General features: G+C 45.3%; 1 protein-coding gene across 1 annotated transcript in view; it reads right to left on the bottom strand.

The window, feature by feature from the left end:
* The window catches only part of SLC6A11 (solute carrier family 6 member 11), a 104,116-nt gene extending 84,104 nt beyond the window's left edge, over positions 1 to 20,012 (bottom strand). The window contains exons 1-4 of the mRNA XM_081105732.1: positions 19,772 to 20,012; positions 16,468 to 16,602; positions 16,218 to 16,358; positions 13,898 to 13,988 (exon numbers count right to left, since the gene is read on the bottom strand). Coding sequence (XP_080961858.1) covers positions 13,898 to 13,988; positions 16,218 to 16,358; positions 16,468 to 16,602; positions 19,772 to 20,009 — 605 coding nt within the window. The 5' untranslated portion in view covers positions 20,010 to 20,012. The remainder of the gene's footprint in view (positions 1 to 13,897; positions 13,989 to 16,217; positions 16,359 to 16,467; positions 16,603 to 19,771) is intronic.
* Between the last annotated feature and the right edge of the window lie 3,760 nt (positions 20,013 to 23,772).

Genomic DNA, 23,772 nt, shown 5'->3' with positions numbered 1-23,772 from the left:
GTCTATAGTGGGTAGTCATGTCCTAGGCTGGTATCCTCCCTGACAAAGATCAACTTTGATCTTAACTGAGCCTATTGTCTTTTTCATCTATGAAATGTCAGGGTAACTTGTAATTTCCCCTTTTCCAGACTCCTCAGGGCACAACCAATGCATTAGGGCACCAGGGCAAGGACCGCAAATTCCCTCATTATTATTGTTATGGTGTTAATTGTTGACTGTTAACTATCCTGTACCTACCTATGTAAAAGAAGCATGTGTCTATCATTTTACTTTTTGCCCAATTCCAGAGGTTCCCCCTCACCCCGCTTTGCTTTCTCCCACCTCCCTAATCTATCACCAGTGGGTTTCATGTAACCCACTTATATCTCCTCCTTGGACGGTAATTTATAAAAATAGGTGAAAAACTGTCATTCTCCAGAGCATTATCTCAATACTGATTGAGATTCTGCTTCCTGGCAATTGTTGACAGTCTGGCTCAAATAAACTCACAAACATTCTTTACAGGTTTGAATGTTTCGTACACTATCACTCAGAGGACAAAATTAGGGACCTCCGTTGGCCTGAGGGTCCAGAGCTAAGGCTCCAATTTCTTCCATCACTGTAGAAATCCTCCTCCTAGGCCACAAAGAAGCCCCCACCAGTCTCCAAACACACCCTGCACTTCTCCCCTTTCCAGGATTCACTCCCACTGTTCCCTCTGCCAGGAATGGCCTTCTGGGTTCTCCCAAGCTTTCAAAATTCTATCTGTCCTTCAAGCACCAGCTCAAATAATACACAGCCTCACAAAGGTTTCCTGGGCCCCACCCAGTACCCTTAGGACTAGTCCCGCCGCCCATCTAAAGGTCCAGTGAGCATCCACTGTGTACCAGGCACTAACTAGGTCAAGGGTCAGCAATTTTTTCCTGTAAAGGGCCAGAGAGTAAATACTTTACGCTTTGCAAGGCCTATGGTCTCTGTCCCAGCTATCCACTGTATCCTTGCATTATGAAAGCCTCCATAGACAATTTGTAAATGAATGAATGTGGCAGTCTTCCAATAAATCTTTATTTACAGAAAGAGGCAGCAGATGGGATTTGGCTGGTTGTCTACTGACCCCTGCCCTACTCTAATGCTTCCCAAAGGACACTAATCCTTCAAGACACCCTGCGTTCCCAGGTCACACTGGGACCTCATTTGAGAAAATGCTGTACACTGTAGTCCTCCTTAGAGAGTCTCAATGCTCATTGGAACATTAAAGTCTCTGAGAAGTCCTGAATTAAAGACACCTCTAAAGCTTTGTGTCACCCAATGTTTCCTCAATTTATTAAGAAGCATTTCCCACTAAACCACAATGAGATATTGCTTCACACCACTAGGATGGCTATAAAAAAAAAAAAAAAAAGACAGACAATAACAAGTGTCCTCAAGGATGTGGAGAAATAGAACTCTCATATACTGTTGCTAGGAATGTAAAATGGTTCAGCCACGTTGGAAAAACAGTTTGGCAGTTTCTTAAAAAATTAAACAGAAAACTCAGCAAGTCCACTCCTAGGTTATTCATAATAGCCCAAAACTGAAAGCTGCCCAATTGTCCATTACCTGAAGTATAGACAGACAAACAAAAAGTAGTATATAGCAACAATGGAGTATTATTTAGCCACATAAAGAATGAATCAGTGATATCTGCTGTAACATGGGTGAACCTTGAAAACATTATGCTAAATGAAAGAAGATAGTGACAAGGACACTGCATGATTCCGTTTATACCCAATGTTCAGAGAAGGCAAATCCACAAAGAAGTAGATGAGTGGTTGCCTGGAGGTAGGAGTGGAGATGAACCGTAAACATGCATGAGGGATCTGATTATGGCGATGGAAATGTCCTAAACCCGTATTATGGTGATGGATTCATATTTGGCAAATGTACTCAAAATCACTGACTTGTGCCCTGAGAAAGGTATGTAAATTATACCTCGGAATTATTAAAAAGTTGTTAAGAAGGAGGTGCCCTTTACCAAGTGCCTGCCTTTCCAAAGCAATACTCCTAACATTATGCAGAGCACACCTGGGAAGAGAGCACCAGGCGCTCTCCTGTGTTATCTTATTTTACTCCCTTTGTTCTGAGGAAACTGAGGCTCCAGTATGGACCTTGCCTTGGATCACAAACTGGTAAGTTGCAGAGCCTGGCCTGGCACCCAGGTCTCCTGACCAGGTTCAGGGCCTGTCCTGGCCCTCCCTGGCTGGAGGGAGAGATCTGGGAAGGAGGAGGCAGTGAGAAGAGGAGAGTACGTCTAGAAGTGGGGGACTGAGAGAGCTTCAGAACACGGGGGGTGGGGAGGGGCTCTAAACTTTTTGCCTTGCAGGGAGATACGAACAGTTCTGCAGGGCAGGAGGCAAAGTGCAGAAGGGCAGGCTGAGAAACAGAGGCTGCCATGGCCTGTGGGACTCCACCACAGTTTTGTAATGCAGCCCACTTGCTCATGTGGAACACGGATCCCACCCACAGGAAAGGACCTCCATGCCCCCTGGCTGAGGTCCAGGACCATCAGATGCCTGACCCTTTCTCTCCATCAGTACAGTCCCACAGTGCTGCCCAAGCCTTCCCAGCCTTGCGGGCTCCCACGGTACAGCAGCTCTGCATTACACAGAGCTGTAATGCCAGTAAACTCCCACTGGCCCCTTTGAGATGTTCTGTGTTAAGGCTGGCAAATAGCCACTGTCCACCACAGAGGGATAGTGAGCAAGAAAGGACCACGTGCCATCAGGAAAAGCCCAGGGAGAGGTCTGGGGGAGGGGGGTGTCTGCCACCTGCTCCCATGTACCCCACCAGGAGACCTCTGTTCTTTGAATGTCACCTTATCTACCTCAGCTGTGGTGTGGGGAGGGTGAATGGGCTGAGAATGAGTGAGATGCAGGAGAGGAGCTAAAGTGACCAGTTACTTCCCCCCTACCACCATCACTTCATACTGACAGGACTTTGAAGGGTGGGAGAGGTACACCCACTTCACCCGCGGGGAGACAGAGGCTCAGAATCACATGTCGGGTCCCCACCCGTCAGTGGGACAGTCAGACCTTCAGGTCTGGGGCTTCGTCCCCATCCTGGATGTCTTCCAGGGACAGCAAGGAGCAGAGGTGCATGAGAGAGAGAAAATCTGGAGAGTTTTACATACTTTCTCATGGTTTTGTTAAAAATAATCTAGAATCAAAATAAGGCACTAAAATTTGAAAACTGCCCATTTGTCCAGAAACAGCCTCTTCTGAGTTATTCTGAGTCCAAGCCTGAATTAAAGTCCTTCATTAACACCTGGTGCCAGCACCCGCAGGGCCATCAGCTGTACACTGGAGAGGCCAGCTTCAATTTACATCTGTCATCCCAGCAGGTCAGAGTCTGCAGGTCTCTCACTCAATACCTGGCTCAGCTGGAAACCACAGCATTCTGTTAGAAGCAAGCCTAAAGGAACCCCTCGAAATCCAGAGATCACATAACTCAACTGGTATTTTGTTTTGTTTTTGCAGGGCACTGGAGCCCTATCTTCAGTCGTTTTTCATTAGCTTCTCCTTCCTACCCTCTCTCCATCAATTATACCTCCCCATCCGTTGAAAACTCTTCCTTCCAGAGCCTAGGTCCATGGGGCTGCAGAGAGGAAGGTATGCATGCCAGTCAGCTTCTGCCCAAGATAAGACAGATAGCTAATGGCATTTCAGAAACAGGCAGATGGAGTGTGAAAGGGCAGAGGGAGGCAGGCAGGGATCAGGAGGCCTGTTTTCAGCCCAGGTCTGGCTTGGGCTTTGCCAAAAGAGACACTGTGAACAAGTCCCTTAACTTCTCCTGCCTTAGAATCCCCTGGCTTCCACTAATTAGCCTTGGGCTTGATACTTAAATCTCCCTGAGACTCACTTCCTTTGTCTGTAAAATGGGAACAGTAGGAGTAGCAGTAATTGGGATTAGTAAGTACTGAAGAGCTATGATCTCTAAGTATCCATTCTTGATCATTATAGATATTTGTATGTAAAATCACCACCACCACCCCAACAAATACTGGATGTCTTACACTAACTAGTGAGAAGCAGAGATTGACTGACCCAGAAGAGTTTTGTCTGAGGTCCCTTTTATGTCCTGATGGGTGTAGTGATGAAAGTTACTTAACTGCAGATAAGAGGTGACTACTGTATAATCTGATATGCAAACGTGTCACATTGATATATCTGCTGTGCTTTAATTGCTTACAACACAGTCACAATTTTTGCAATCAGTTAAATATCAAACAATTACAATAAAAAGGCAACATAGAGCCGATTGGGATTTGCTTTGGTGCATCTGCCGAGAGCTGTAAGGGGCTGCCCGGCCCTCTCTCTCACAATGCGTCTGGTGTGGCAGAACCATCTACATCCTCAACTGACCTTCTCTCTGTTCTCCTTAAATCAGGACCCAATGCTTCCCTGGTGGGAGGATTAAGCAAGAAAAAAATCTCTCTCTGACAGGCAAGCTCCTCTGTCCATCAGGGCAGAACACACAAGGGCAGGTAGCCCCAAAGAGCAGGGCCTTCTAGAGAAATTGTGGCTGCCTGGGGGGCAGTGGGAGCCAATGAGGCTGGCTTTCAGTTCTGAGTATATGAGGGGAGCAATCCCTCACTTCTCCAAAATTATGTTTGAATAATGGGAAAATGGAGATTTTTTTTTCTTCTGTCCCTCTCCAAAGGCTGATTTAAAAACTAAATAAAATGTTAACAAAAATGATTTGTAAAAATAAATAACGGTTAGTAAGGTGAAACCAGAGCTGTACACGGGATTTGTCATTCAAACGGAAGGATCATTACAATCAACGGCAACTTATTCAGTGACCCAGGGCTTCTACATTTTTACTAGTATCAAATAATCATGTTCTTGGTTTTTTATTTTTTAAAAATTCAAATAGTACAAAAAAGTGCAAAAAGTAAAATTCTCTCTTTCTATCCCCTTGCTTACCCCCATCCCATTCTCAGGTGATCACCACAGTTAATAGTTTCTTATGAATCCTTCCAGAATGTTCCATGGGAATAAGGCATATGCATATATATATTTAAAATATATTTTTTATTGATTTCAAACAGGGAGAGGATGAGAGAGATAGAAACATCAATGATGAGAGAAGATCATCAATTGGCTACCTCCTGCATACCCACCACTGGGGATCAAGCCTGCAATCTGGGCATGTGCCCTGACTGGGAATCGAACCTTAACCTCCTGGTTCATAGGTCGACGTTCAACCACTGAGCCACACTGGTTGGGCCATACATATATATATATTTTTATACATATATCTTAATATATTATTATATGTAAGATTCTATACCTTGCCTTTTTCACTTAATCTATCTTAGATATGTTTTCCATATTGACACCTTTTCTGCCTCATCCCTTTTTAGTGGTTATGCAGGAATATACCATAAGTTATCTAATCATATTACACATATTTTTTTTCTTACCTATCACATACAATGCTACCATCAACAAGGTGTACATAAATAGTGTGGGCATGCCTATAGAACAGAATGTCAAAAGTAGAATTTGTGGACAAAGTATATGTGCAGCCCAAGTACTGGGAGTTATTGCTAAGTTGATTTCTGCTGCTATCTAAAAGCCATGAGATTTTAGGCACATTCGAACGGAGTTTCCCATCCTCCCTTGTCAGGAAAAGCCCACCCAGGAAGTGCAGAGATATCTAAGTGCAAGTGGGAGGCTGAGGAGGCATTAGAGATCAGAGAGGTGGTTCTTTAATCACCTCCGTGCATAGCATGACCAGGCAGTATTACCATCGTCCTCCCATCTTTCCCGACAGGTGAGGGCACCAATTCCCACCCTGCCTCCCCTCTCTCCAGGCAGAGGTCTCAGCTTCAGGCACCTGGACTAAGCAAGTGTCCCACTACCCCTGCCCCTCCGGATGTCTATCTTCCTCTCAGACATAATCCTATTACTCCATAGATGCTACTAGAGGCCTGGTGCATGAAATTTGTGTACGGGGGAGGGGTCCCTCAGCCAAGCCTGCACCCTCTTGCAATCTGGTACCGCTGGCTCTTAACCACTCGCCTGCCTGCCTGCCTGCCTGATCGCCCCTAACCACTCTGTCTGCCTGCCTAATCACCCCTAACCACTCGCCTCCCTGCCTGATCACCCCTAACAACTCTACCTGCCTGCCTGATCACCCCTAAATGCTCTACCTGCCTGCCTGATTGCCCCTAACCGCTCACCTGCCTGCCTGATCGCCCCTAACCTCTTGCTTGCCTGCCTGACTGCCCCTAACTGCTTGATCACCCCTAACCATTCTGACTGTCTGCCTGATTGCCCCTAACTGTTTGCCTGCCTGCCTGATCGCCCCTAACCGCCTCTGCCTTGGCCCGGCTGCTGCAGCTTTGTCTGGAAGGTCATCCGGAAGGATGTCTGGAAGGTCGTTCGGCTGTCTGGTCTAATTAGCATATTACTCTTTTATTATTATAGATAGCCTTTGAAGGCATCCCACAGGATCATTTCAAGCCCTATAGAAAAGTGCAAAGTCCTTCAGGCCTGGCTCCAGCCTCGCTGGCTGCCTGCTCTTCTCCAAATATCCTCCCACTTCAGGGTCATTGCCTTCATGCTCCTTCAGCCTCAGAGCTAGATCCCTTACTTCTCTCAGGTCCCTGCTCAAATGCCACCTCCTCAGAGAAGCCCTCCTGAGCCTGTGACACTTTCTACTCCCTGCTTGCTTTTTCCTCAGGAGACCAATCCCAACTTAACCTAATGCTTTCTGCTTATTTGGTTAGTCTGTGTCTGTGCTGACAGCTCCACCAGGGTCAGTCTCTGTTTCATTCATATTGTTTTCCAGAACCTACAATGATACTTGACACACAGTAGGTGCTCAATAAAGACTTATCACTGAACAGACACCCTGGCCCTTGCCTAACTCCTCAGCAAAGTCCCCCACCATGCCCCAGGCTCCAGATGCAGTCGTATTGTAGGTAAAGTCTGCAAGCCTCAGCAAACAACTTCAGGTGTTCTGGGCTCTGGCCTATGCTACTTTCTCTACCTGGCGTGCCATTCACTCACTCCACAATCAATCACATGAACTTTTCATCCTTGAAAAACCCAGCTAAATATTGCCAATTCCAGGAAGCCTTCACCGAAGCCCAGACATCTGGGCTTCCGATCTTGGCTCCATGCAAGCACCCTAAAGATAATGTTGCCTTATATTTTAAAAATTCTTTTTTATTATTATTTTTTTTTTACTTTCCAGCTTTCCCTTCCAGGCTGTATGCTTCCTCGGGGAAAGAAAGGCGACCACCGCCCCCCGTCTCATCTTACTGGCTATTGACAAGGTGCCCAGAACATAGTGCATAGCTGCTCAAAAATGTTGAAAGAACATTCAAGGGGAAAAAATACACTAAGGGAGTTCTCCAGGTCCACTGCAAGGAGCAAACAGACCTGGCTGAGCCTTCCCTAAGAATGCTGAAAGGTACCCATGTAGACTTCCAAAGATCTGAACAAAGTGTTCCTTGTAAAATTAACTACCATATATTACACATGTACCATGTTCACAGCATACAGGCCTCATCTGATGTTCTCAGCAACCCTGACAGGTAGGTCCTATGACCATCCTATTTCTGGAGGACTAGGCAGAAGTTCAGGGTGGTTATCTAAGCTGCCCATGTTCATGCACTGGGCAAGTGGCGGAAGCATAACTGTGAATGAAGTGATATACTAGGAGTGGAGCAATCCAATCGAGCAGAAGCAGACAGTGCCACGGAGTGCTGTATTTTGACTCAGACACACAGGCCAACTCTGGATAAGGCTCAGTCATGAATCTACACCAGCAGAGGCAGGGGCCGAGCAGGTCACCTAGCCTCAGTACCAGCAACTAAATTGGGCACCTCATTTACAACCCATCAAAGATCTTAGTACTCATTTTCTCCTTTTATCCTTACAGCAATCCGGAGAGGTTGGCAACGCAGGAAACAGGGCTAATCCCCATCCCCAAAATAGTAGAGTCAATCACGAACATTCTCTGTCTGCATTCAAACCTTCCCAAAGGACCTAAACTGTGCTGGGCTTGGTATTGGTGAGGACTTCTTTAATCCTCATCTCAGCCTTGCAGGTAGGTGTTATCATCATTACCAGTTTATAGACAAGAAAATAAACTCCCAGGGGTTAAGAAACAGCCATTATTCATTCATTTACTCTTCCACTCATCCATTTCAACTAATATTTATTGAGCACCTAGAAAGCGCTGGCAAGATAATAGAAAATAAAGCAGAACTGTCCTTGCTGTCATGAGGCTTATACTTGAATGGAGGGAGAGAGAAAATAGACAAGCAAACAAAGACCTGAGGATTTCAGCTAAGTACTATGTAGACAATACAACAGAGTGATGCAGGTTGAGAGGGGCAGGGTGCTGATTTAGCTGAGTTGGCAGGGAGGCCTTCCCAATGACATTTGAGTTAAGACTCAATGATAAGAAGGAGCCAGACACACAAGGACCTTGTGAGGAATCGTCTAAACAAAGGGACAACAAAAGCCTGAGACTGAGGGTGGGACAAGCCCAGTATGAACAAAGGACAGAAAGAAGGCCAGTGCAGAGGAAGGAGATGGGCAGGGAGGAAGAGGAGTCTGAGAAAAAGAGGCAGGGATAGGGCCTGGGCCCACAGAGAGAATCAGGGTTTCACCCTTGCTCGTCTGCCTCCCCAGTTTTATATCCAAAGAATAAAAAGCAATTCAAGTGGCCACGTGACTCCGAAATAGACAAAATGTTTTTCTTTTTTTTAATCCTCACTGAGGATATTTTCCCATTGATTTTTTAGAGAGTGGAAGGGAGGGGGAGAGACAGAGGGAGAGAAGCATTGATGTGAGAGAGACACATTGATTGGTTGCCTTTCGCACACGCCCTGATTGAATCTGCAACTGAGGTATGTGCCCTTCACCCAAATCGAACCCGGGACTCTTCAGTCAGCAGGCCGACACTCTAGCCACTGAGCCAAACTGGCCAGAACCCAAAATAAACAAATTTTGAAAAACTCTTCGTGTACACAAACCAGAAAAACAAGACCTCATCCTTTTGAACAAAGATATAGTCCTTAGAGCTTAATACAGGCCAAGCACACCATATGTGCTCAAAAGAATTTGTTGAATGGACACCATGCATAAGTGATTTCAACTGTATACAAAGTAAGCATGAACTTGCTCACAAAACCCTACACTAAAGGGACCCGAGAGACTGAGAAAAGATTATGAAAACAAAGTCCATCTGATGCCACAATGCTGGTTACACACATACTAGGACTCAATCCCACCAGAGGACACAAGCTCAAAATTTAGAACTGCAAACATATTTAAATAAATGCAAGGATACCAGATGCACAGTGAGTTACTAAGGGATACCAGGATGGCCAAATTTTGAAATCTGTAATCAGAAAGAAAAGCAACTCCTACCCCATAAGTCCTCTGCTCGAGCCAGAATCCGGGACTGACTTAGGGCCTGAGCTGTTTTTACTGGCTAAGCTAGTAATTTTAATTATTCCCTGAAAAAGGAAATGGATCCTCAAAAGAGGGTTGGGGGCAGGTGCCCAAGGTCAAGGTGAAGCCATGGCTGGCCATGGGTGGAGAAGCAGCACTTTATGAAGAATTTTATGGTAATCTGTGCAGGCCTGTCTCACCTCTATTTCTAGAGGGTTAGATCCGCATCTTATAGTTCTGCCTCCTCCAGAAATGCACGGTGTTCTTCCTGTGTGCCCCAGGAGCTCAGACACTTGCCAAATGAATGAATATGCAATGCATTCTACTCTGACCAATAATGTGGCCCTGAGTGAGGTCCCAGAGTTAGAGGCATTGAAAAAAGACAAAACAGGTGCACTGAAGATGTGAACAGAGGTGAGGTACCCGTGAGCCACAGCACAAGAACTAGAGAAGAAATGTTTTTGAGGAAACCTGACCCAATACTTGAAGGGCTGTCACATGGAAAAGGAATAAGGCCTGTTGTTTCCAAAGCTTCAGAAGTCAACTGTTGGCTCAACTTAAGGGACAACTTCCTCCTAGAAAAGTATTTGTCAGACTATGTGTAGTATAATGCTAGCACTCAGGGAGTGAGTGTGGGGGTGGAAGGAGGAAAAAGATTTCATTGAAAGATACATTTGGAAATTTGGGTTAATCAAAGATAACAGATATTCTTTATCTGTTAGGTAGCTTTCAGCCCTTCTCAAATTTATGTGGCCCAAATAGTTTTTCATAGGATGCGATGCACATCTCCCAGAGTCTCTACATTCCAAGCTCTTCTCCCGGGGAGAGATGAATTACAGCTGTCTTACGGAAGCACCTTCTGAAGGGGTGAGTGTCACACCAGCATTTGAGGACTTTTATGGTGCAGAATTCAACACTGTATAGATGATGCAGAGGCAACACGAATACAAAACTAGAACCTTGGGTTCACTGTCCTATGGACTTTCACCCTGAAAGACCCAGTCGCAGGCAAAAAGGTCCAGGGACACCTGCAGACACAGATTAACTGTCCCCTCCTGAATCTGTGCCCAAATGGGTAGGTGATATGGATTGTAAAGGGATCCTGGAAGTAATCATGGCTGTCGCTGGGGAGCTGAGTGACAGGATGAATTCTTGCCAGAGCCCACTTTGACACTGCTTTTGTAGTATTTTCTAGGAAATACTGCCTCCCTGCCTGTCTCTCATGCATTTATCCTGTAATCCTTCACTGGGGGCCTTCCATAGACCAGCAGTGGTGAGTAAAACCAGAAAAGGTGCTGCATCATGACTGTCTATGGGAAATTCAGACAATAAACAAGCATATTGCATAAATAATTACTTAATTGAGGTTTTCCATATATGTTACAAAGGAAATGAATGGTGCAAACAACAGTAATTACATAGAGACCTTGCCCAGCGTGGGATTTTAGGATGGGTTCTCTAAGGGAGCACAGAGACCATGTTTTACAGATCCTCAAATGTGCAGGTCCAAAAGGAGTTTCTGTGACAGTCCTCTGAGAAATCATCACCTGATGGGGTTGGAAAAGGCCACACAGACCCACCCACCACAGCAGCCACCCCTCTGGCGCTATATTATATAGATCCTCTCTTTGAGGCTATGACTCATTTGGTCTGGGAAGAGCTGGAGAATTTGCATTTCCAACCAGGTGATTCTAATGCTGCTCCTCTGCAGACCACATTTAAATAGCACTGCTCCTCTGGGAATTTTAAAAGACCTAAATAAAGGTAGGGCTATACCATGTTCATGGACAGAGAGGCTCAAGCATAAAGATGTCAATTTTGCCCTAGCTGGTTTGGCTCATCAGCCTGTGGACTGAAGGGTCCTGGATTTGATTCCAGTCAAGGGCATATGCCCGGGTTGTGGGCTCGATCCCCAGTAGGGAGTGCGCAGGAGGCAGCCAATCAATGATTCTCTCTCATCACTGATGTTTCTGTCTCTCTCTTTCCCTCTCCCTTCCTCCCTGAAATCAAGAAAAATATATATTTTTTAAAAAGATGTCAGTTTTCCTTAAATTAACCTATAAGTTCAATATACTCCCAACCAAAATTCCCACAGAATTGTTTGTTCTGATTCTAAAATTCATCTAGAAGACTAAGACAATTTTGGAAAAGAACAAATTGAGGAACTTGCCTCACCAGTTCAAGACTTACACTAAAGCTACAGGTGTAGTGTCACACAATTAGCAAAAGAGATGAAGGAAACAGAACAGCAAAACCCCAAAGAGACCTGTGCTTTTAGGAAAACAATATATGGAAGATAGTCCTACAGATCAGTAAATATTGCTGGAGAAATTATTATTTTTAAAACACTGGATTCCTACTTCATATCACATGCAAAAACAAAATTCCAGGTAGATCATACTCATAAATGTGAAAAAAGAAAACTTTAAAACTCTTAGAAGAAAATGTTTTACAACTTTGGGTTAAGGAAATATATCTTAAGACATCAACTATGCAAACCAAAAAGATCGACAAATTTTATTTCAGTAAAATTGAAACTCCTATATGCCATAAATAAATAAGAAAAGCCATACACTATGAAAAGCCATTTGCAGCCTAGATACTAATATTTAGAATGTATCAAGATTTTCTACCTGTGAGAAAAGACAAACTATCCACAGAGAAAAGGTTATGAGCAGGAAGTTCACAGACATGGAAACCCAAATAGAGAATAAAAAACATGAATAGATGTTTGATCTCACAAGTAAATAGAGAATGCATATATAAAACAGAGAAATGCCATTTCATACCCATTACACTGGCAAAACTTAAAAACTCTGACCAGACCAAGTACTATCTAGTATGTAGAGCAGTAGAAATTCTCACACACTCTTGCTTGGAGAAAAAATTAAAGTAGTCCTTTTGGAAAGCAATTTGACATTATCTGATAAAACTGATAACGCATGCACCCTCCTGCCCAGCAATTCCACTCTTAGGTATATGGACTAGAAACCTTCACTTATGCAAACAGAGAAGCACAGCAAAGAAGTACTCAGTGTGCTTAATAATAGTGGGAAAGTGGAGATAGTCTAATTGCCCATCCAGAGGAGCTGGCTAAATACAATGAAGTCTACTCATACATTGAAATACTATACAACAGGAAAAACAGAATGAACCAAAGCTACACGTATCATAGAGACACATCTTTAAATCAATATTGAGCAACCGCCCATTCAGGCCTAGGCTGGGTTCCTAAACCAAGCCTTGAAGTTCCACCATCTCTGACCTGCAAAGGCTTGAGCCACAGTGTCTCATCTCATTGTAAAAATGTAAGTAAGGGGTACCGTTAAAGTAAAATTTTAAAACATACAAGAAAGACCTGGGTACTATTTGGGTTTCGAATATGCATATAGCATTAACATGAGAATGATAAATCTAAATTCAGCATAATGACTTCTAAAGAGAGGAGGAGAGGAATGGTATCTGGGAAAGAAATAAAAATCACTCATAAAATCACTGCTCCTCTATGCTACTAGTAATGAGCAATACGATAGCGGAGGTTCTTCAATGAACCAGATTTTTTTCAGATGAAAAAGAGTCAGAAAGCATTCAGCCAGCCTTTGACCCACAAAGGAAGCCTCTTGAATACCGTGGGAAAGGGACCCCACTTTTACTGCAGATGCTCCTAAATCAGGGCCATCCTGTGCAGTTATGCAGGTTGGCACTGCACAATTCTGGAGCACACGCTCCACAGTGTTAATAATGCCCCGCTAGGGGTCTGCAGTGAACAACTAATACAACCATATGTGGCAGCCTAGTAACTCCCAGGTCATAAGCCCCTTTGGAACATAGATAAAAAAATTCCCATCTCTCGGGAATTACAATTATTGCCTGTAATGTCTGCGGATTCAGACACCTCCCCAACAACACTTGGCAGCAGCCTTACACTGGTCAAACACTTCTGGGGATGAGTGCTCACAACTTTCAGAAGTACTTACAGACAAGGCTGTGAGACTAAGCTCTTCCTTAAGCACATTTGAAACCTGCCTCTCGATAACCTCTATCCATTAAAGTTCATCTACTTCAGCTATAGAAAGAAAGCTCACCTGTTCCCCCTGGAGAGGTCTGCTTTCCAGGCTAAATGTACTCTTGACTTAAGATTTTTGCAAACATCTTCTCTTTTGTTAAAAATACATTTTTAAACTGGGCATCATTTTACCAATCACTTCTTGCCCTCACAAGCAACTAGGCATGCTGACATGTCATCGAAGAACAAGAAAGGATCTCTCTCAGCTGTCCCTTTGGGGAGCTTCTAAAGAGGTCCACTCTGGCTCCCAGCACCATTAAATGCCCACGGAAGCCAGGAAGTGCAAGACTGGAGGAAGGGTCAGGCTTTTTCCACGGGTGAGGGCAATATTAACTGAGCAGAACAAGGACGGTGCCCCCCACAGGACAAGGGAGATGAGTCAGATTCCACTTACTCCCAAAACTCCATGACGGGAGAGGTGGCATTCTGCAGGGACACATGGCTGTGGTTGCTCATGTTCAGTTTCTGGAACTCCACACATTTCTCTACAGTGAAAACAAGACAAGAAATACAAGATTAACCTCCACAAGGGCTGGATCTGGGAAAACATTCAGAGTCGATGGAGCAACTGCTCCAAGTAAACACGCCTCAAAGAACAGTGGGGGTAAAATCAATAACTTACAAACAGTTTTGAGAGGCTTGGTCTGGTTGAGTCAAACAGGAGGAAAAGTTTGGGGGGCAGGGAGCCTTTTCTCTCTTATTCTCACTCAATGTGCCCTATCAAACTTTCTTCCTGCCTTGTTCCCGAATCTCCTTCCCCTTTTTCCACTTCCCTGTCAAAGGCTTGTCCGAGTCTCTAAAATTGTGTTTCTCAAAGTTTTTTTTTTTTTTTCTAGAGTAAAAAACATTCTCAGACACTTAAATTTAACAAGGTATTTTTATTAAGATAATCATTAATCATGCACAAAAAAATAACGAGTTATAAAGTCTTTGTAATTACAGTATTCATACAACTATAAAACTAGAATTAAAATGTACCAATAAATACCAACTAAACTACAGACCCAAAACAATTCAAATAAAACCGGTGTGTAAGATAATGTCATTTTGTAATGTTAAATGGATTTCAACAGAAATGAACTGACAGGCAGGAGGCAGGGTCTATATTGGGCTTGGCTTGCCTATTTTTCCATGCACTATTTGAGACTCAACTCTATCACCATCTTTCTCTGTTCATGCTTTTGCAAAACCTTTATTCCTATAACTTGAGGTGTTCTCAACTGGAATTTCATTTAGTACTAATGTACCATTTATGAATTAAATATCTCTCTGCTCTTTTCCCCTGGGCTGCCATCATCCTATTTACCAAGAATACATCTTTAATTGTAAGCACGAATAAAGTCAGGCACTGAAATATGCTGACTTTCCTGTTATAAGGTGTTGCGCAGATGATCCAGAACTGTGCATATTTTTAGAGTACCCTCAAAATAAACATACACAATTAAATTATCATGGAGGACTCACAGGCCTCCAAGAATATGTCCTTGAATTTTAATTTGATAAACATCTCTAAGAGATCCCTGGCCAAAGAAAGGTTAAGAACCAGGGCCCTAAAGAGACAGTGAAAAGTCCACAAAGTGCAACAGGAGAGGGAGCAGGGCAAAGCTATGCAGGGTTAGAAGCTAGTTCACAGCACTTTCTAGGCCTAATACCTGCTGTTCCTTCTGCTGGTGACCAACATCCTACCCAATCTTGCCATAGCTCAGCCTTCAGGATGACAGGCCGCTTCCAGGGACAACCTAACTACAGGGATGGTGAATAGCTTACAGCATGTATGTCAATTTCAGTCAAAAGGCAGTAGTTGCCTGGAGCACTGCTGAGAAGGGTTCTGAGGTCAACGCTAAACTCAAAAGGAAAGAGTTCTACAATTGATTAGTGATGTCTGCTCTAAGCATAGGTACCACAGATATGAGTTGGTATGAATTTGCCTTCTCTGGATTATGACTCGGTCCTGAAAGGATGACAAATTGAAAAGCACACACCAAATTAGAATCTAAAGTAAGCTAAAAAGTAACTTATTCAAGCGGGAGGGTGGGATAGTGAATTCAAATATCTACCTGTGTTGGACAGGTAAAGTAAATGAGCAAAGTGGACTGGGTGAGGATTGTGGCCTCATCCAAAGGTAACAGCTGCCTCTCTGCTACAACCATTGCTGCCAAGCAAGAATGTGGGAATGTGGGTCTGGTGTTGCCAGATCTTTTCAATTTTTTCCAGAGAAGCTGGAAATCTGGATTTTCACGTGAAGTCTTCCAATTTTTCAATTTGAGCTGTCAAATAAATTTTTTTACATTTGCTGGTCACTGACCTAAAGCCTAATTGGCTTACTGGCCCCGTTTGCAATCCCTAAGCTAACCCCTTCATTTCACAAAGGAAAATCCAATGCCTAGAGAAGCAGGGCTGAAATTAGAGTCTGAATCCCTCATGGCCCCACTCTGCCCCCAAAGGGCTCAGTCTCTGTATTTGGCAAAGCGAAGAAAAAGCATCATCATCTTCTACCCAGGCCAATTCCTGGACCAGGGCTCAGCTTAGGTTTCAGCACTGCAACCCACAGCATGGACCCAGACCCAGTGCAGAACTGACCTACAGTTTCAGTGGAATCTGGACTCACAGAGAGAGCCCAGAGGACAGGATTGATTCCAGGACAAAGACACCCCCAGCCCCCAATTCCAGGTCCTCCAGCAGGACCAGAAGAGAGACCCTCCCTGCGGGCATACCTGTGTTCCACTCATGCCCACAGGTGGCCCAGGGGAGCTCGGTGGTGAAGCAGTTGCACAGGTAGAAAATGGCCCATGCCAAGATGATAATGTAATATATATTTAGATGGGCCTCGATCACCTGTGTTGCATAACCAATGCCTGAAAGAACAAGAAAGGGAATGATTTAAATCTCTGTCCACCTCACATACTTGTCATAACCTAACATCACTCAGGCATAATTTTATTTTCTGATTAACTCAATCTTTACCTTCAAATAAAGGGCAAATTTTTCTCCAACATGTAATGCCACCTTCACTCGTGAACTGTCCCAGAGCCGTTTCCAGGAAAAAAACGGGAATTCCACAACAAATAAAAAACACCACATAGGGAATCAGGAATGCTCCTGCAAGGATGCAAAATATGGGAATGAGGTTAAAATTGCTCCCACCATTTTATGTTCAGCACAAGAAATCTTTACTAAGCACCTACTACAGGCAAGACAAAATGTTCTCTGAGCTTGAGTTCAGGTTGCCAGGATGAGGACCAGAGTCAGAAAATGTGGGCCTGGGCTTGTGCCCTCTGCTACCTGTTACCCTGAGTGATCTATCTCACATCTCCCTGCCTCAACTTTTTCCTCTGTAATATGGGGCTTTAATCCCTAATATCTATACCGCTTATCTCACAGAATTATTGTGTAGATAAGATGATAATGTAAAAGAAAGTGTTTCATTGCTTGATTTTTTTGTTTTTACATTTCACCCTCCAGCATAGGTCAAATTCATTCTCTCTGAATGTTGCATCCTTCCTTTTTATTCTAAAGTAATTTCAAAAGGCCAGGTGAAGGGACCCCTTCTTCTATTTACTTTGGAAATAACCTGCAAAATAGCTTCTTCATAAAGAAAAGTAATCTTAAGGAGATATGCAATGAGCAATATCAGGCGCCTATACCTGAGGCCCAGGTATGAAGTTGAGTTATAAAGAGTTTGCAGCAAGAATCTGTCCAGAAAGGCTGGCTTTGGATGACTCTGAGAAAAGACCACCATAAGCCTTAGTACTCCTATTTGGAAACACAATATCCATTGCCTGTGCCTTTCTGTAAAACAAATTAAATAACTGAGGCGAACATGAGCTATTATAACCAGAAAGGGATTTTTCCAAATCCCTCATTCTCTCTCTCTCTCTCTCTCTCTCTCTCTCTCTCTCTCTCTCTCTCATAACAAAGCATGAAAAACACATGCCATTTCCCACCATCTGATCTCACAAATGAAGGCTTTAACTGAAATTGCTTTTTGCTAAATGAAGTCTCTCTAACTGCAGGATCAATAGCAACAATTTTGATTAATCCTGATAATAGAACCATATCCACCAGATTTTGAAAGGTTCTTAGCTTTTCTGTGCAAGACACTATTTTTAAAGTTTCACAGTAGAAAAGAAATACTTTAAACTACCATTAAAATCTATGAGTAGAGCTGTGTGGATATTTTTTAAAAAGGTAAACAGTTGATAAACAGATACCCCAACAATATTAGAAGGCCAAAAGTGTCTGAAAGGGGATAAAAGGGTGTTTGCTGGATTTAAACTTGTGATTAAAACAAGCTGCAGCAGCTTTCCTAATATGCTATAATTTACTTGTGAATCCTCTAGAACGGCGGTTCTCAACCAGTGGGTCGTGACCCCTTTGGGGGTCGAACGACCCTTTCATAGGGGTCGCCTAAATACATCCTGCATATCAGATATTTACATTACGATTCATAACAGTAGCAAAATTACAGTTATGAAGTAGCAACGAAAATAATTTTATGGTTGGGGGTCACCACAACATGAGGAACTGTATTAAAGGGTCGTGGCATTAGGAAGGTTGAGAACCACTGCTCTAGAACCTAACAAATGACACTTTTAAAAGCCTTTTGGCCTATATATCCACAAAGCTAGTAATACTTAAGGTGACTGTTTCAATTAAATCAAGATATCTGTGTACCCAATGGAGAATCTTGGAAAGTTAGAGTTTTTTTTTAAAAAAGACTAATTTTTAAACTTTACTCACCACAACCTTTTAAATCTGTGGCAGAATTTGTAATGAACCCAACTTATCGTGTTTTCTGCTTTTAGAAATGCTTTTAGTTTTGGCATAAAAATTTCTGGCATGAAAATATTATGCTAAAACAATTTTTGTCTGGGGCTATTCTAAAGGGTTTGCACATGTTTCTAAACAGACATGTCGCTTATGATGGCTGAATTTGCAAAGAGAAGGGGGATCCATGGCTAAGGGTGCAAGGCACATTCAGGGTCCCGGAGCCCACTGCTTCTCTGCCCCTTGCCACGCTACTACACCAGCAGCCACGTCATTGCCAGTGTAGAGCAGGCATGGAGCAGCCTGTGCCTTCAGGATGAATGTCTCCAAAGAGAGGGTTCAGGCTAAGCAGTACCCTGACTGCGTTCCCTACAGCTGCTCACACATCAAATCCTGCTCCACACAGCCTAACAGCATGGTCCCTGCCGGCCAACTCCAAGCTACTTTCACTGAGGTCGGGGGATCTGCTGGAGAGGCAGGGAAACAGCAAAGACGGAGAAGAATACATAGATACAGGCTTTGTCTGGGGGAAACTATGCCACCCAATAAAGTTTTACAAGGTCCTTTGCCTCAGTCCTGCTGGCTGTTCTGATAATAATGACAGGTGGGGGCTCCTGGAGTCTGGAGCCCATTTCTTAAACTGAGAGATTTGAGGATGCACTTGCTGCATCTCCACCAAACTTAGTTGGAGATGTTACTACAAAGGATTATCTCATCACCTCCCTTTCCTGGGTCCCAACCCCCAATCTCTAAGCAGCTCTTAAACAATAAATCAACGTTGTTGCTATTTGTCGTGGGTGATTGTGAGACCAGTAAAGGAAACTGCTTGGTGCCAATTCTTCCACCAGAGAGGCCCAAAAGGAGGCCATAGAGAGGGCCTTAAGAGCAAATGAAAGACTGGGCAGGAAATCAAACAGCAGAGCCTAACCAAAAAGTACTCCCTGTTATCCATCTAATCCTACTTTAAAAACAAGGCCTTTGGTATCAGCACACCATCTTTATCACAGTTTCTAAGTGAGTGACTTCTCTGACCCTTAGTTTCCTCATCTGCAAAATGGGTGAGATGAGTCTACAGATTCAATGGGATGCTCAGTATGGAGCCTGGCGTTTCAGTAAGCGCTCAAAAGCCAGCTCCTTTTCCTCATGGAGGTTTCCAGTTAGCAAAGCGGAGGCTCCAAGGGGTTGTCTCCCGCCCCCAAAGGCAGTACAGGTCGCAAATGCCAAGCCTCCTGGACTGGGCGGCAGACAGGCCATCACGTGCTGCGCCGGCAGGCGGCTCACGGAGGTGCGAAGAGCACGTGCGCATGCGCGCTGGGCAGGTGCGCCCGGCGGGGGTCAGCTCCCGCGCCAGGTGGCCCAGAGCCGGCATTCCCCTCAGGGCCCCGCTACACGCAGGCGCGGGAGGGGTCTCGCGCTCACGCCCAGCCTCCCCGCACCCACCGGGCTGGCTCCCCCTTCCCGCGCCCTCTCCAGGGCCGCGCGCGCGCGCCGGCCACCTCACCTCCTCCGTTCTTGTAGCACAGGTAAGGGAAGCGCCACACGTTCCCAAGCCCGATAATCTCCCCGGCCACGCTCAGCACGAACTCCACCTTGTTGTTCCAGTGGCCGCGCTCGTGCACCGCCTTGTCGCGCGGGACCCGCACGGCCGCTGCGCCCCCGCCGCCCCCTGGCGCCTCAGGCTCCCGCGCCTCCTCTGCAGCCTTCCCGTTACCCAGAGGCAGCGCCTTCTCCGCCGTCATGGCCGCACTGGCTGCCTGGTGCGCCGGGCCGGCTCTGCGCCGCCGCCCGGGGCTGGTAGGCTTTTCAGGAGGCGCGAGCGGGCGGGAGGGGGAGGCAGGGGGTGGAGCTGAGGGGCCGGGCTGACCCGGCCCGGCGCGGGGAAGGGGGCGCGGCGCGGCGGCCAGGCCCTCAGGGCGCCCACGCCGCCTCCGCTGGGCTCGGCCCCGGAGCCTGCGAGCACCTCATGCGCACCGACAGCGCTCCGCGCGCGCCGAGCGCCATGGAGCACCGTGCATGCTCTGAGCACCTTGCGTTGCTTCCCCTTCGTTGTCCCACCCGCGGGCCTCCTAGGACAAGAGTGGAACCGCCCATTCAGGCCTAGGCTGGGTTCCTAAACCCAGCCTTGAAGTTCCACCATCTCTGACCTGCAGAGGCTTGAGCCAGGGTGTCTCATCTCTAATCGGAGCAGTGGGCTCTAGACCAGGCTTCGCCACCTGGAAAGTGCACACCAAGCACGCGCGGGTCTTGTTACACTGCGGTCAGTCCCCTGGTCCCGAGTTGGAGCTTCTGCATTTCTAACAAGCGCCCAGGTGCTGCGGATGCTGCCGGTCCAGGGACCACACTTGGAGGAAAAAGGGAGTAATGAACTCTTGGTTTCTTCCCCCCCATGCTCAGGGACTGTGAGCTCCCCGAGGGTGGGGACGCCTCCAGATCTTGTTCATCCTGGTGCCCACTGCTCTAAACACAGAGAGTCGGGGCAGTTAAGTGCTCCTGCCAGAAGGCAGGCAAATCTAAGTTGATCTCATGCTCCACTTACCTTAGTTGTGTGAAGTCATCTGACCACTCTGTGCCTCTCTTTTCTGACCTGTCTTTCTTAAGGGGTGAGAAATGCTTATAAGTGCTTATTACTTTGGAAGTGCTCAGTAAACATAGCAATTATTAATGCTATCATACAATGTGTACTCACACACATACTCTATTTGTGCACATTCTTGTTTAATGCTGGTCTCCCCATTCAATTGTAAGGATGATATACAGGGTGGGGCAAAAGTAGGTTTACAGTTGTGAGTACATGAAACACAGAGTTTATCCTTGTATTCTTATTTATTACTAGAGGCCCGGTGCACAGTCTGGGAGCCCTCAGGGGATGTCCGACTGCCGGCTTAGGCTCGCAGAAAGTGGGCCAAAGCCGGCAGTCCGACATCCTTAGTGCTGCTGTGGAGGCGGGAGAGGTTCCCACCACCACCACCACCACCAAGTGAACCTGGCTTCTGGCTGAGCGGCAATCCCCCTGTGGGAGTGCACTGACCACCAGGGGTTAGCTCCTGCGTTGAGTGTCTGCCCCCTGGTGGTCAGTGCACTTCATAGCGACTGGTTGTTCTGCTATTCGGTCTATTTGCATATTTGCCTTTTATTATATAGGATTGTATTATTTTCCATACAGACAACTGTAAACCTACTTTTGCCTCGCCCTGTACATTGTTTTGTTTATTATAATAGCCACAGAGCCTAGTACAAGACCTTGCATATTTACTGAGTAGGTGCTCAGTAAATATTTGTGGAAGAGCAAAAGAGGAAGGAGGGGAGGAAGGGAGAAAGAAGAAAGGGGAAAGAATGTCAGATCTTCAAGGGGCTACCAAGATAATCAGATCCACCTCCATCATTTCCCAGCCCTGAAGAAGTCCAGCCAAGTGAGCTCTCACTAAGCCACCCACTGTGCTCTCCATTCCTCTGGGCCAGTGTCAGAGAGAGCCTCCCTGTCTTGCAGCATTTCCTATCCTTCTAGCTTACAACTGCTCAAGTCTCTTCCCATCTCTATCCCCCTAGAGAACCCTTCCTGCCATCATCTTCCCCTTTCAGGTCTCCTCCCTCCCCTGCCCCTCACTATCATATTTCTTGAAAGAGTAAGTTTACACGCTGCCAGCCCTATCTTCACCTCCCACTCATTTCTCAGCCCACAGCAATCTGGCACCCACCCCCACCACTCCTCTGAAAATGCTGTCTGTGAATCCCCGAAGCCCTTTTAATTTGGCAAAGCCTATAGTTCCTTGTCCATCCCCATCTTGCCTGACCTCTAGGTAGTGTTCTGCACTGTTATTCCCTTCTTTCCTTCTTAAAATTCGCACTTGGATGATTTCCTTAACACTGCCTGCTTCAGCTGCAGTTTCTTTCCCTGCTTCTCTGGTCTTCCTATCTCTCCTCTTAAATTTGGTCTTTCTCATGCCTTCAACCACCCAACTAAATGCTGGTGGCTCCCTAACCCCGTGGTTGGCAAACTGCGGCTCGTGAGCCACATGCGGCTCTTTGGCCCCTTGAGTGTGGCTCTTCCTAAGCCTTAGGAGTACCCTAATTAAGTTAATAACAATGTACCTACCTATATAGTTTAAGTTTAAAAAATTTGGCTCTCAAAAGAAATTTCAATCGCTGTACTGTTGATATTTGGCTCTGTTGACTAATGAGTTTGCCGACCACTGCCCTAACCTATATCCCCACGTGTTGTCCTGGACGTGTTCAAAAGCAAAGGTGCTGCAGAGTGTTAGGGTGAGGGTAAACAGAATTTAGGTAGATGTGGGTTCAGATTCAGGCTCTGCCCCTTATGTGTTATCCCTTGCCTTAGGCCCCTTCTTTGCTAAGTAGGGTTAATATTAGTTCTTACCTCAGGGGGTAGGTATGGGGGCTAAAAGCCTTGGGCGGCAGTAGGTGCTCTGTAAATAGTAGCTATTTTTTTTATTGTGATGATGATGACGATGATGTCAATCCCTTACTAAAAAGTCTTCATTGCCCATTCTTCTCCTATAGGACAAAATCGAATTGAGGACCCTGGCTTCCAGAATTACCCCACAATCTGACTGTCCTTGCCTTTCCTTCTATATTAGTGCCATTTCTCTCCCATGCAAAATTCCACATCAGTGCTTTCATTTCCTTTGGGATGATTCTCAATGCTGCATACAGAATGGGCAATAAAGGAAGGAGTTCATCTTTAACCTTGACAGTCCCTGTACACTGTAGGCATTTAGTACCTAGGAGTTCCTTTGTTAAATGAACAGCCACATCAAAAGTTAGAAACACATTCCCAACTCTTGTTATTGCAATATTAGGCTATCACCACAGAATCAGTGTAAACCTCCTTTGAATCTAATTACATTTCACCTTGTACTGCTGCTCAGCATAATTAGCTCCAGGAATTGACTTCCTCTGAACAGCTGTGATTCTGTGAGACCTGCTTGGGAAGTAACATTGAACAGCATGAGAAGGTGGAGGCTGACCATCCTCTGGTGGGGACCTGGGCTCATTATGCCAATGGGTAGGTCTGTGGGTCTGGGTATATATATTCCTTAACTTCTAAGCTTTGGTGCCCTTAGTTCATTAAAATGGTCCTGACTATCTTCATCTTTTAGGATGGTCTTAGAGGAGAAGTGAGACTACATTTGGAGGACATAGTGCATTTACTAATGTCCCAAACTCACCTCTCAAGTTTTAATATTTCTCTTTATGAAAGTTGACCAGGTCAATTTCCTCCTATTAGAATTTAGTAAGTATATAAAGCCCATTTCTTGAAAAGCCTTAATCTGTTTACTCTGTCCTTATCCAGAAGACCCCACATTTCCCATCATGTTGGCACATTTCTGGACCCTTTCCATTCTGTTCTTTCTTTGTTGAGGTGCAATGACCTGAAAATCACCTACTCATGTCCTCAGGGCAGAGCAAGGGAAATATGGGCCATATCTCATTTCACAGCTAGTCCTGATGTAACACAGCATAGTGTTTAGGGATGTGAACTCT

This window comes from Myotis nattereri (assembly GCF_964212035.1).
Source record: "Myotis nattereri genome assembly, chromosome: 14".
NCBI classification, from domain to species: domain Eukaryota; kingdom Metazoa; phylum Chordata; class Mammalia; order Chiroptera; family Vespertilionidae; genus Myotis; species Myotis nattereri.
The sequence above is the reverse complement of the archived record's forward strand: the minus strand, read 5'-3'. Positions and strand labels throughout refer to the sequence as shown.